General features: G+C 52.0%; 1 protein-coding gene across 1 annotated transcript in view; it reads right to left on the reverse strand.

The window, feature by feature from the left end:
- PHKB (phosphorylase kinase regulatory subunit beta) overlaps positions 1 to 14,230 on the reverse strand; it is a 60,968-nt gene that overhangs the window by 24,013 nt on the left and 22,725 nt on the right. The window contains exons 8-13 of the mRNA XM_006105432.3: positions 10,077 to 10,140; positions 6,738 to 6,833; positions 5,765 to 5,962; positions 5,115 to 5,172; positions 4,331 to 4,408; positions 3,080 to 3,238 (exon numbers count right to left, since the gene is read on the reverse strand). Coding sequence (XP_006105494.1) covers positions 3,080 to 3,238; positions 4,331 to 4,408; positions 5,115 to 5,172; positions 5,765 to 5,962; positions 6,738 to 6,833; positions 10,077 to 10,140 — 653 coding nt within the window. The remainder of the gene's footprint in view (positions 1 to 3,079; positions 3,239 to 4,330; positions 4,409 to 5,114; positions 5,173 to 5,764; positions 5,963 to 6,737; positions 6,834 to 10,076; positions 10,141 to 14,230) is intronic.

A 14,230-nucleotide genomic window follows, 5' to 3' on the forward strand; every position in this document is an offset into this window, starting at 1 on the left:
TTTGTTTCTCAAAGGACACCATCAAGGAGGTCAAATTGATAGCCCACAAAAGAGGAGAATATATCTGCAAGCCACAGATCTTGTAGGGACTTGTTCCTTGAAAACATAGAGAACTCTTACAACTCAGTAATAAAAGACAAACAACCCAATTTAAAAATGGCCACTGTAGCCATAGTTATCTTAGTGTTTTGCTCACACATGTGAAAGTTAATTGAATAACATAAATAAAGACCCTACTTCTTTTTTTATATATATTTTTATTGATTTCAGAGACTAAGGGAGAGGGAGAGAGAGACAGAACATCAATGATGAGAGAGAATCATTGATCGGCTGCCTCCTGCACACCCCCTATTGGAACTCGAGCCTGCAATCCAGACATATGCCTGACCAGGAATCGGACCACCTGGTTCATAGGTTGATGCTCAACCACTGAGCCACACTGGCCAGACTAGGCCCTACCTCTAAAAGGAGTTGGCCCTGTTTTCACTTTCACTGCAGGGAAGCTATGAAAACGCGCTCATTCACTCTTGATCTTCCGTTCTATCGCAATCATGTAAAAACAACAGCCTGCTGACTTGTCTAAATTCACCGGTTTAATGTCTACTTAAAAAGGACTTCCACCTCGTTTCCTTAGCAGTGACCAGTTCTGGACAACAGGGCGGGAGTCTGCCACAAAAACGCGTGCCCGTTTCTTGCAGCTTGGGGAGCGTTTCTCACGGTATCTCTAAGCTGGGCAACGTCCAGGCACATGGCAACGCTACCTTTACACAGATCGCCACGGCGTTTCTAGGGACACTGGGAGAGGTCTTTAACAATGAGCGAGCGACATTGGAGGGGAGGGAGGAACAGCGGTGGCCGCGGCACCAGGTCATTCATCCTCACAACACCCGCATCCTTTCGCAGGCGACGAATCGGAGGCACCGCGTGGCCAAGCACCTCGCACCTGCGGCTGGGGAGTGGCAGAGCTCAGCTCACACAGGCAGGCTCTCCGGGGCCTGGGCCCTGAACCACGGGGAACCTTGCCCTTTAAGAGCAGTGACTTTCTCTACACCTTGATGGGAAGACGCCAGGAGGAGGCCACAAACAGATAAGTCAGACCGACGAGGTGGTGGTGTCCTGCCCACACCAGGGAGCACGTGCCGGAACATTCTCTCGCGTACTTTTGCAAAATTTAAGTGGAGGCAATATAGGCTTAATGATGGCAAATATCGACCTGTCATTTCGATTTATTAATAGCAGTTTAGCTCATGAGGCAGGGTTGATTAGTGCCGTGATATTCTAAATAGCAAATTATTTCCCGGTCTCATTTGTCTGATCATTGGGATGTGGAAAGCTCCCACGACCATCAGCATTTTACATAATTAATGTTTCGCCGCCAGCCACGGAAACGAAGCTCCATCTTATTATTTTGTTAGCTAGAAAGGACGACAGATAAAGTAAGACGTTATATCCTTGGAAAGCATAAGGGCTAGTCTACTAACACTGACACGAATGAAGCAGTTAGCCGAGGCCTTTGAAAGCGCTCTGCGCTGCACCTGCGGGCCTGGCCTGCTGCTCACGAGCCTCCCTCCAGGCGCTCGCCTCTGCGCGCGCCCCTCCCACCTGGCATGGAGCAGGCCCTCAGGAGACTCAATAAGCAAAATGACAAACCGGCGCGGGAGCAGGTTAGAAACGCTACTTGCTGGCATCGCTCTCGTGGCCACAGCGGTAAACGTGGCTCAGACCTTAAAGGTCAGAATAGTTGTGTTTGTTTCTCGCTGCACTGGTTTCCGTCACTCGGGAAGCACAGCTGAGCCCCGGAGGTGCCAGCTCCGTGGCACCTGGCACCGTTCCCTGCGAAGAGGGGCCAGTCTGCAGGAGCACCCCGATCCAGCACAGGATGGGGAGGTGGCTGCAGCTCCCCACACAGGGCCACCCTCCGACAGCCAAGCGTTTCCACAAACACAGCAGCCGCCTTCAACCCTCAGCGGGTGGGTGGGCCATTCGTATTTGCCTTTTAATGCACAGAAAGGTTTATGAAATAGACCCTGAGTTCAGCTCAAACCATCATTGTTGAGGGTAAGAAGATGCATGAAGAATAATTTTTGTTTCTTTAATGAAATGACAATTTAAAAAACATTTCACAGAGCCCGGCTGGTGTAGGTCAGTGGTTGAGCATCAACCTATGAACCAGGAGGTCATGGTTTGATTCCCGGTCAGGGCACATGTCCGGTTGCAGGCTCGATCCCCAGTGTGGGGCATGCAGCAGGCAGCTGATCAATGATTCCTCTCATCATTGATATTTCTATCTCTCTCTCCCTCTCCCTTCCTCTCTGACATCAATAAAAATATATATTTTTTAAAAAGATAAACTAGGAAAATGCAAGAGAGGTTTAATACACGTAATATATAAGACACTATGCAGACTAAGGAAAAGAAACATAAAACCAAGGTTAAATGGGCAGAGCGAATTAACGAGACATGTTACAGAGGACAGAGAAATGACTAAGAAATACGTTTTTTAATAATCAGCATGTAAATGAAGCAGAATACAAAGTCACATCTTACTAAGTTAGCAAAGTATGTCTGTTTAATGAGCATATTTAATGCCACAGACCCTGAGGCCCTGACCAAACCCATAAAGTCCTGTGGTCATGGCTGTGTGGCCTGGGCAGGGGGGAGGGCTCTTCTGAGCCTCAGGGATGACACCCAGTACATGGGTTCATTGGAAAGAAGGAACTTGGAGATAACCCATCCCTTTTGGCAAGCGGCTTGCTAAAGCTCGGACCCCAGATGGCCATCACATGAGATGGGAATGTCATTCTATTCTATCAAGTGCATCGGCGCTCCCACAGCCTCTGCTGGAGCCCCACACGCCGCAGGCGCCCTGACGATCGGTGCAGACCCACGCCTACTGGACATCTTCTCAGAAACTGCCCATCGGCGCGCAGTGAAAGAGGCGCCTTCAGATGCCTGTGCAGACGAAGCAGCTCCCCGACCTCCGCACCGCACCCGCCCCAAGATCGAGAGAAATGGCCGCAGACACACACTGTCTGGGCATGAAGACCCGGGGAGCCCGCCCGCCCGCCGTCCCACTCACTCAGCAGCTTTGCGATGATGTACAGGGCTTGGCCCCAGAGGAACAGCTTCCCGTCCCGGCCGCTGTTGCTGGGGAAGCGCTTCTGGCTGCCGGGGTTTCTCTTCTCCAGCTCCACGAAGTCGGCCGGCACGTAGTAGTACTTGGGGACCACGGGGTGGCCTGGGGGTGCGAGAGTGACTGTTAGGAAGCAGAGCGCGACGAGACCTGTGCAGGAGGTGACGGGCCCCACGGGCTACGGGAAGCGGCTGTGGGGCCCCTTTCAGAAACTGCCGGGAAGAACTTGAGGACCCCAATTCCACGCGCAGGTCACGCTTCCGCCAACCCTTCCTGTGGCGCCTAGAAGTGCATCCACGGCGGCGGTCAGCGCTGACCACTGAGCCCTGCCGGCCGGGCTGGAAGTTCACCTTTGAAATTCCTCTGAGAAAGAGTTCTGTCTCACACAGAAGACTCCGTCCTGCTCCTCCCTGGGCCCTGCTGGCCTCTACCTGGAGCCCACACGCTGCTCAGAGGACGGGGCCTGCGATCTTTTCTAAAATATGAAGTCCATCCTCAGAGGGCGGCGTCTTAGCAGACATCGACATAACCTGAGGAAGGCGCTACAGGTGACTCCCAAGAGGAGGCCAGAGCGCACCCGGCCCATGGCAGCCCTCTGCAGGCGGACTCCCCTGAGCACGTGGTTCCGGGCCCTGATGCAGATCCGTCACGTCTGCCCTGGCTGGGGGCTCGGTGGTGAGAGGGCAGCCCCCAGACTGAGGCGGCGCAGGCTCGCTTCCTGGTCAAGGGCAGGTACCTCAGTTTCAGGTTCCATCCCCAGCCCGGTTGGGGCGTGTATGGGAGCAACCAACCAATGTATCTCTCTCACATCAATGCTTCTCTCCCCCTCCCCCCTTTGCTCTCTCTAAAGATCAATGAAAAAATATCCTCTGGTAAGGATTAAAAAACCAGTCCTTCCTGTCACGCCAGCACAGAGCAAAGGAGCTACAGCGGGTGGCGGAGGAGGACCCGCCGCCCGGCCTGCGTCCTGCAGTGGCTGCAGCCACGACCACCTGAATCCCCCCATCCCGGCCGAGCCACAGGCACTCCTTTCAGAAGACACATTTGTGACAAGTGAATAGATTGTTCTTTCTAACTCATTCAAGGCCCCCTCCTTTCTTTCACTCTGACAGCAACTGCTCTAAGAGGAATCATGCACATTTGGAAGGCGCCTCCGGGAGCCCCTCGGGAGGAGCGCCTGCAGCAGCCGCAGCCTACCTTCCGTGGTCCGGTGGAGCACGGGCGCCAGCAGGTCCTGGTACTCCTTCACCTGCGCGGTGTGGCCTCGGAAAACCCCTGCAACGCAGAACACAGCGCAGCGCTGCTCAGCGCGCACGCGGGGACTCCCCGCAGAGCCATCGGCCCACCTACAACTATTTTGGTAATTATCTAGGTAAATGATAAACATAAAATTTTTAAAAAGGTAATGAAAATGTGTGTGATAGTTTTCCAGGAAATCAATTTCAGAAGGTCATGTTAGCATTTAGGATTGAAAACTAATTATTAATTGAAATTTCTCGATTCTTCAGTGTGAATGTTAGAGATATCCGGTGTCGCAGATTATAGCATTCGTGGTTTCTACGCATGAAACTTTCTTCTTTCTAAATATGAAAATAGAGCTGTATCATTTTAAAAATAATTCAGCCCAGCAGCGTGGCTCAGTGGTTGAGCATCGACCCATGAATCAGGAGGTCGCGGTTCGATTCCCCGACAGGGCACATGCCTGGGTTGCGGGCTCAGTCCCCAGTGTGGGGATCATTTATGTTTCTATCACTCTCACTCTCCCTTCCTCTCTGAAATCAATAAAAAAATATTTTTAAAAATAATAATTCAGTGTGGTTCTAACTCTCTAAGTGATTTAACATTCCGCCGGGAAGCGGGGAGCGTAGAATGCCGATGAGATGGCACAGGCACTGTCTGAGCGGCAGGACGCGGTGGCGTCTCGTGCCTGCGCCTCCCGACACACCCAGCCCGCAGCTCCGCCGCAGGGAAGCTCACTCACCGTCGATGATCATGTACAGGAAAAATATGGGGAATTCACATTCGATGCCGTCGAACAGCTAGAACAGAAAATAAAACATGGAAATGTCATGAACAATTAGCTGGGACAGTCACAGTGTCAGGGCAACGTATCAATCACAATTACAGTGGGATATGCAAAAGGAGTGACTTATTGTATAACAAAACGGGGCTGATTTGAGCAGCAGGTTCGTTGTTGTTTTTTAAATTCTCTGAACTCATTCAAGAGCTCATGTGCTTCATCATCGCTCAGCGCGCCTTCGCTCCATCAATGTTCACGGGACTTAGCACCGCCCGTGCCCGGCATCAGCGGGACCAGGGCTGAGAGCACAGACGCGCTCCCTCGAGGGCCCAGCCCACAGGGAGGCGCCGAGGAGGCAGCGCCTGCCGCCCTCTGAGATTCCGTCCTCGTGTGTCAGGAACAGGGACAAACCCCGAGTCTGCCAGGGTCAGGAGGGTGTGGGAGCGGGGGCGCCTCACCACACACCCAGGGATTTAACTTCCTCCTCCACACAGCGGCGCAGAGGACGTGCGAGGAGGCTCCTGGTCTTGCCCACTGGTAGCGGCCGAGCCGGACGCAAGCCCAGGCGGCACTTCTGACCCGCCGGCACCGGGGGTGGCATTCTCGGGTACCTTAATCTCAGCCGGTTTGTAGTAGCGTCTGTGGGGGTCCTCCAGGGACGTCCTATACCCGTCTCTCAGGAAACGCTTGAAGCCGTATTTCCCTTTCAGCTTCCGGACCACCTTGTCGAGTGTCTGGCCGAACAGAGCTTCGTCATCCAGCGCGAAGGCAGGGTAGCTGATGCAGGGGAGCAGGGCGGCGTCCGTGTTCTGGGGACGAGAAGAGGAGGCGGTGGACCTACAGCGACATGGCCGACAGCCCGAGGAAACCCAGGGAGTCGGGAGTCGGCAGGGACCCGGCGCCAATGAGGCGCACCCCAGGGACAGGGGCGTCCACGCGGCCTGGGGCAGTGGGCCTCAGAGGAGACCATCTTATCCATGAGTAAGTCTTCTCAAGGCGCAACACTGACCTCAGGCTTGAGATCTTCATTAAGGCAGTGTGTGAAATTTCACACTGATAATTAATTAGTCCTTACAACTTAGTTTGTCATAACAACTTGTTTATAATCGCGAAAAACAGAACAATCTAACTGTCCAACAACTAGGACAGTATACTAGCAGCCATTAAAATGTATACTGTGGACACCATTTTTTTTTAATATGGAAGCATGTCCGTTCATAGAACTCCGTTACGGAGCATTATTAAGAATATCTTCCAGTTTTGTAAAGTGAAAACATTGTATATGTGCATCAACCATGCGGAAACCCACAAACATGAGTGTGCCGCCTATGATGAAAGTCTGGGGGTGCAGGAATGAGATGATATTATTTGTCTTTGTGGGTTTTACTTTTATCAAAATCTTGCGCTACTTCTTCTATACAATAGTTGTTTTTAAATAATTAAATACTCTCACTTGGGGTGTTTTCTAAAAAACAGAGCCACAAGCAACTGCCAGAAAACTCTGAGAAAGTCTCCTCCCGGCACATGAAAGTCACCCAGAAGTGACGTCACAAATGGCGTCTAATTCACGGTAAAGGTGCTCACGTGAGATCGCGATTCCCGGGGCAGCAGGGAGCACAGAGTCTGCCTGTTGCGATTATGAGCATCGAGATCCACAAATATGACCGACCACGAGCAGCCCTGGAACGAGAGAGACGGGGCTTGTACAGAGCTGGGCATCTGAACTGTGAAGAAACTTCACCCCAAAACAACAACAATGGGTCATGTGAGAGCGGCTCTACTACAGAAGATTTTAACTTTCTTTTCAGTGCAGTCAGGTCTTCTCAAATATCCTGCAATACACATGTTAACTTTGTAATCATAACAAATGTTATTTTCCTATTTCCCTATTTCTCCGATATTTTCTTATAAATCAAAATATATTGATAACTAATCAATTAAAGATATTCAGTCTAATAAAATGCCAATATTAGTTAGCCTGTGAATAGAGAAAGCAATAAGACTTACCATGTATGCTTAGGCTGCTAATTAGGGAAGTTAACTGCATGCCACATCATGCAAGTCTGCCCCGAGTTGAAATTTTAAAGGCACAATCTAAGGAGGCTAATTTATAAGGAATGAAGCGAAATGGTAGCTTTGGCAATTCTTGCTCAATTTGATTAATTTGATTTGATTTGATTAATATAAACAGTCACCTGCTATTTTCTGCCAAAAAACAAATGGCCTCCTTGTCCAGGCCTCCCCCTCTCCCAGCCTCCAAGGGAGGTGTGCAGGGGGACAGGCTCCGCTCTCACCACATTTCTCACCGGGGCAGAGGCCAGTCAGCGACATGGTTTGCTGTCCTCTTACAAACGGACCAGCCTGCCCTGCCTGCTGAGGCTCGGTTGGCTGGGCATCGTTCTGAGCACCAAAAAGTTGCCGGTTCGGTTGCCGGTTCGATTCCCGATCAGGGCACAGGCCTGGGTTGCGAGCTCCATCCCCAGTAGGGGGCGTGCAGGAGGCAGCCAATCAATGTTTCATTCTCACATGGATGTTTCTTGCTCTTTCGCCCTCTCCCTTTCTCTCTCAAAATCAATTTAAAAATCTTAAAAAAACAAAAACAAACCCAGGCCATGCTTTAGGCATATGGTCCAGATTTACAGGAGGATAAAAATCACCCAGGGCCATAGGCAGCTATTCGTATTCAGAAGCGATTTTTCAAAAACGTCCTTAAGGAGGACGTACAGATGGATTAATTATCACCTGCTGTAGAGGATCAGGCACATTCGTTTCAGCGGCAGCGTTCAAAGGGAGGGAGGCTGAATGCCTTGCTCTGAACGCTCTGCAGAACCTGAGCAATCTCTCCTCACGTCCAGACGGGGCCTCACTAGGTCGCGTGGTGACTTCTCCCGTGAAGACAGGAGAAGGAAGAATGTTCTCTGAGGACGTGCCAGCCAGAGAGTCTGTGCGCCCTGGGCAGCTTTCCATCTCACACCTCCTCAGTCATCACAACTCTGCCCGGCACCTGCCTCCCCCTCGCGAGCGTATTTGAAGACCCACAGCGAGACTTGCCCACGCGGAGGTTCCTGATGGTGCTCCAGGGAACGCACCGCGTCCCCTCCCCGGACTCCTGTGTCCTCACCGGGAGTTTCTGCCTGTGACCCTCTGCACCGGTTTTGCCCTCCCCCACCTCTGGCAACACCAATCAGTTCCCCGTACCTACGACCTTGTGCTGTTGTTTATTTACCTTCCACACATCAGTGAGATCATACAGTATTTGTCTTTTTTCTCTGATTCATTTACCATAATTCCCTCAGGTATACCCATGCTGATGGAGATGTCCAGACTTTATTCCCAATGGCTGACTCCTATTCTATCGTGCACGCGCACACCCATTCATCCGCCAGTGCCCCCGGCTGCTCCCATCTTTCTTGGCTGTTGTAACAAGGCTCCATGCCATTATTTATACCATACTACCCTCCTATTTCTCTGTCACATGCTCGCACACACACACACTCGCACGCACGCACGGTTAAATGACGTGTGGAGAGGGAGGGTGAAAAGGAAATAAAACGACTGAAAGCTGTGTGAGTGCTGGGCTCCTCGGGAGGAGAAGAGTGTGGGTAGAGGCCAAGGACCCGGTCGGAGGCCCCGAGAAGCCCCGGCATCCCCGGGAGAGGCGCAGCAGTAATGCTCGTGATTTTCCACGGGCTCTCACACCCACATCCCACGAGAGAGGCCGAGTGTGTGCCGCGGGTGACATAGGGCTGCCATGAGAGCACCCAGAATGCGTGCTGCGCCCCTTTTCCCAGTCCCTTCCTGTCGGCCTCACTCTTCATCCTTCCCATCCCGGGTGTGACGGGAGTCCATCCCCCAGAGGAGGTGGGAGAGAGGGAAGAGGTGTCCGTAGGGAGGGGGAGACCGCTGGGTACCACTAGGAACTGTCTTACACTCACCGCTTGGGGTCCCTAGTATTGTCATCGCCCCGACAGAAACCGCCACATTTTACACCTCCGTTAACTCCCTCCAGGGCATCTGTACTGACCTAGCATTTTAATAGCTTGGGGTTCACTGTAATATCGGCCGGAGCCTCCTTTGCCCGTCCAGCTTAGGAGTCTTTACGAACATTGCTAAAGAACACGAGCGACTTCTTGACCCAGAGGAGGATGCGGTATTCTTACATTTCATTCCTTTCCATCAACAGCTCGATCCAGGCTACTTGATTACGTGCGGGGACCGGTTAATGACCTTCTGAACATGTAAGGCAACCCTCAGGGTTTCCTCTCTTATCCCAAAGAAAATGAGACTTAGACATAGTCACAGCCAGGTGAGGGTTAAGCTAGGACCCAAACTTGCAACTCTGTGGCTGTAGATGTTACACGTCCCCCTCCCCAGAGCTGTACGTTGATGTACATCACTTAGAAACCCATGTGAGAACTGACATGGGAAATACACGGCATATAAGGCCAGAAATGTCTTAAATGTGAAAGCTCATCAGCAGATTTGAGGGACAGGTTATTGAACAAAGATGATGAGAATTCTGCCGGGCCGGTGTGGCTCAGTGGTTGAGCATCGACCCATGAACGGAAAGGTCACCAGTTCAATTCCCAGTCAGGTGCATGCAGGAGGCAACCGACCGATGTTTCTCTCGAATCAATGTTTCTATCTCTCCCTTCCTCTCTCTCTCTCAAATCAATAAAAAATATTTTTTTAAAAAAGGTAACAAGAATCCTTTACTAAAAGATTTTTAAAATGAAGCAATGCTCTTTAGTTAGGAAACTAAAATTTAACTGGCAAGTCCCAGGGCAGCCTGTTCGACTGCACGACACAGATTTCAGACGTTCTGCGATACTGAGTAATGACTTGGCTAATGAGTGGCCAAATTAATTAAACAGGTAATTAAAAAAGTAATCAAAGTTTGCTGCTGCTGCTATGTTTTTTTACCTGATTGCCAAAGAGGTTGAATCCATTAATTGCTTCTAGAGCCGCTTTTGCTAAGCCCACCGAGCTGAAAGGGAAAAGGAACACGTTGTAACTCTGGCACATCTGGCTACAAAATGAGCACCACCGTCTGATGAATATTCACAAGCCAGTGTCTCCATTAACACTTATAACAACTTCCGGGAGAAGAAGGATGTGGGGGAGACCTCGGAATGACGTGTGTGTGTGTGTGTGTGTGTGTGTGTGTGTGTGTGTGTGTGGTTTTAGTGTTTCTATTCGATCGTGAGTGACCTTTGGGGGGAATGTTTCTAAGATCCCCTCAGCCTGGACAAATGGCCAGAGGACGGGTGGGAGCAGCTTTAACATGGACAGCCCCTGGCGCAGAAGGGAAAGGGCGAGCTGGGAGGAGGCTGCTGGGATGAGCGGTGCAGTCACCACCAGGCTGGGCACCGTCAGTTCAGACCAACGCAAAAGGGCTGTGCTGACGTCAATCGAGCCTGAAAAGGACCTCGCGTCAGACACGACCGGAGCGTGTGGTCTGCGCACCCAGCCGAGCATCCTGCTCGGGGACCGGTAAACAGGCAGCGCTTTCTGTCCCCAGGTCAGCAGGCCTCTCATCTGCCGCTACGTTCCTCTCTTTGTGATACAGTGTGTACTCCTCTGCCGCATACAATTGTGCTCAAAAATGGGGAGACCCAAGTGTCATTAAAAATAGGACACTGTCTTATAAATAGCAACCTTTAAGCATTTTAGACCTCCTATCCCGTTTATTTTCCTTACTGCAACTGTTTTCTGAAAGCAACTGCGTACGCCGGGAACACTGAACAAAATTAATGATCTGTCATGGTTTCAGCACGTCTCCCAGGCAGTTAACAAAGCGGGGCCGGAGCAGCAGCCGGGCCCGGAGCCTGGCAGCAAAGCCAGTCCTCCCTCCTCCCACTCTCCCTTTCCCTTTCCCCCCCTCCCTCCTCCCTCCCCTCCCTCCTCCCACTCTCCCTCTCCCCCTCCCTCCTCCCTCCCCTTCCGCCTCCCTCCTCCCTGGGAGAGGCCATGCCCAGGGCAGAAAGCCCTGCAGGTGCTGGAGCGCGTTCTGAGCGATCCGTGTAGCTGTGACCCACGTTTTCCATGGCGTGTTTATGTGCCATCTCTCAGGTGAGCGTTATTTGTATCACAGGATGGTGAATAGATGGGAAACTTAAACTACGTGGACGGGAAGTGGCGCACACAACCTTCTCTATGCCTCTCACGAAGTGCAAGTAAAAATCCCGGGCGTTACAGGCAAGGAGACAAAGTCCCTGGAAGATGGAAGGCGGGCTGCCTTGCATATTCCAGACGGGAGGTGAAGCAGCACTAACGGGGAAATGCCAGTAGGTGCACAAAACAGAAAGGCCCCGCAAAAGCCTGCTCCCCAGCCAAGGGGCCCGGAAAAGGGCAGCCTAGCAAGACAGAAACTCTCAGACAATAGCGTCTCAGAAACCTGTGGCCGAGTCTGCACCAGGGACGGCACCCACCCCGCCTCTCAGCCATGCGGTTCATCCGCAAGGACAGGTGAGCAGGCAGGAACCGGAGCCGGGCCCTGACGATCACGCACCCAGAACGAGGCGGCGGCGGCGGCTCACTAGCCTCGCAGGCAGCAGGGAGGCCGCCAGCAGCCGCACGGGCTCCAGGCTCCGGGCCGAGCACCAGGGGAGCCCCGGGTGTGCGGTCTGGGGCTCGTGCGGAGACATCCACCGCCAGCTCCTGTGCTGTCCTAGGAACGTGTCCCTGGGACCTAGGAGCCCCCTGGCCCCAGCGCACAGCTTTCCCCGCCTGGAGCGGATAACAGAACCCTCCGCCAGCAGCACGAGGTGCATGTGTTAGTGAGACTGCACGAGTGACCCCTCATCCACAAGGCGAGGCCTGAGGAAGCTGCGCTGGAGGAGACACGCACGCAGGAGCCCGGCTCTGTCTTCTCGTGCAGACAGCCCGCCGAGGGTGGGCTTGGAAACCGTCTCCTAATTGAAGCATCACGGGAAACAAACACTGCGCCCGGACTAGCGGGGATGCTCAATTCTTCCCGCTTTATCCTTTTCCCCATGCAATCGGTTAAATAATTGGACTTAATTGAAATGTACAAATATGTTAATTTATTTTCCGCTGTATATTTAAGTCTCTGGCGACAGCAGGCCATTTAGAAAATAAAACAGACTCCTAATGTGATCTTTTTAATGGCAGATACCATACCTGCTGTTGTTAGAGCTGAAAATGTTTACCAGCACTGGACAGTCGGAGAAAGTGACTCCATCATTAGCTATGGGGTACATTAATATTAGGTGACCAGTACCAACAGAGCACACACCACTGTGACTTTTGCCCCGCGTGACTTCACCATTCATTTAAGAGGGCCAACGAAAAGTGAGGTTTGCTTGGGAGCTGGTCTGTAATAAAGTGATTTGTGGGATAGGTGAGCGGTCGCCAACCTTTCAGACCTCACGGACCACCCGTTGGTGACCGCTGGGATAGATCAACACTTTTCTAAAAAGATGATGGGTTAGGCCAGGTGATTTATAAACCCACCGTGAACCGGCAAGTGCGGGAACTGAACTCCCAGCCTCCTGGCGTCAGCACCTGCTCTACCTGCCAGTGACCAGCCCCACCTCCTGAGAGAGGGCTGTGCAGGGCTGTGGTTTCAGTGGACCTTCACGGATGGTTCTGGCAAAACCACATAACACAGCCCTGGCCGTTTTGGCTCAGTGGATAGAATGTTGGCCCGTGGACTGAAGGGTCCTGGGTTCGATTCCAGTCAAGGCCACGTACTTGGTTGCAGGTTTCCCGGCCCTGGTCGGGGTGTGTGCAGGAGGCAACCAAATCGATGGGTCACTCTCACATCCATGTTTCTCTCTCTCTCCCTCTTCCTCCCACTCTCTCTAAAAATCAATGGGAAAGTATCCTCGGGTGAGGACGAACAAGCCCACACGTAGCAGGAAGTGGAAGAGAAGGACGCAGCCTCTGCTGTAGCTCGAGGACTGGAGCACCAGCGATGACATAGGACGAAGCAGTCACTTTGGGAACGAGCGCTGTGTGGAGCGATGGGGCCCGAGAGCAGCGCAGGCTGGCAGAGCGCTGGGGAGGGGCGCCTCGCCAGGTCCGTGATGGTGAACGCACAATCCCCTTCGCTCGTCAACTCCACTGCTCCCTTATAATTTCACTGCCAACCTGGAGTGCCGAGAACTTAATTTGGATGACGGCTAAAATGCAGCACTATATTCCTATGTTTTACTTGCCGGGCTTGGTTTAACGTCTGCACTGAACTGTCCTCCCGCTGGCGTCTGTTATTAAAATATTCTGAAATGTGCGTGTGCACTTGTATGCTAGTGCTTACCAAGGCCAGGTGTGCAAATGCTACAAATATACGCATGTGTATATACATATACACACATACATATACACATACATGCTACACACATACGCACACACCTGTTAACATGTATGTATGCTAGTGTGACCGTTACAACTTATATAGTAGAAACTATCGTTGCCTTCATTTTACAGATGGGGAAACTGAGGGATTAGAGACTTTATGCAGCAGCCATCTGGAGCCAGCCTTACGTTCACTAAACATCTTCCATCGGCTTAATTTTTCCTGTGATCAGTCCTTCCGTCCAAAAGGCGCAGAGCGGCACAGCCCTCACCCAGTCTCCCAGCCTGCTTCCCACTCCGCGCACGTCTCGGTGATCTCAGCTGACCTGCAGCTCATAACCTTCACATTCGCAAATCCTTCCGTGTGCAGCACTAGGACCCACTGAGCTCCACTTTTTGCTAAAAGCTGAACTCCTGGGCATAAATTTAGAATGTCTGAAAGGCGCAACCAGGCACTAAAGCTACTTCCCTCACCCCAAGGAGCAAGGGGAATTCATACACTATTAACAAAGGGAATTCATACACTATTAACCACAGTCGGCGGCCACTGCGGCTGAGTCAGACCCACACAGCACAGCTCCCGGCTGCTCGCACCTCTTCCAGAAAATAGCGACCTACGCTACTCTGGATTGGAAAGGTCTGGACCTGCCGGGTAGGGTGAAGCTCGGCCCTGTGGGCAGGGGGTGGGCGACTCCACACAGCGCATGCACACTGGGGTCGGGCAGTTCCCTGGACTTGACTTTCAAAGAGCATCGCTG

This window comes from Myotis lucifugus, unplaced genomic scaffold, assembly GCF_000147115.1.
Source record: "Myotis lucifugus unplaced genomic scaffold, Myoluc2.0 scaffold_686, whole genome shotgun sequence".
NCBI lineage: Eukaryota > Metazoa > Chordata > Mammalia > Chiroptera > Vespertilionidae > Myotis > Myotis lucifugus.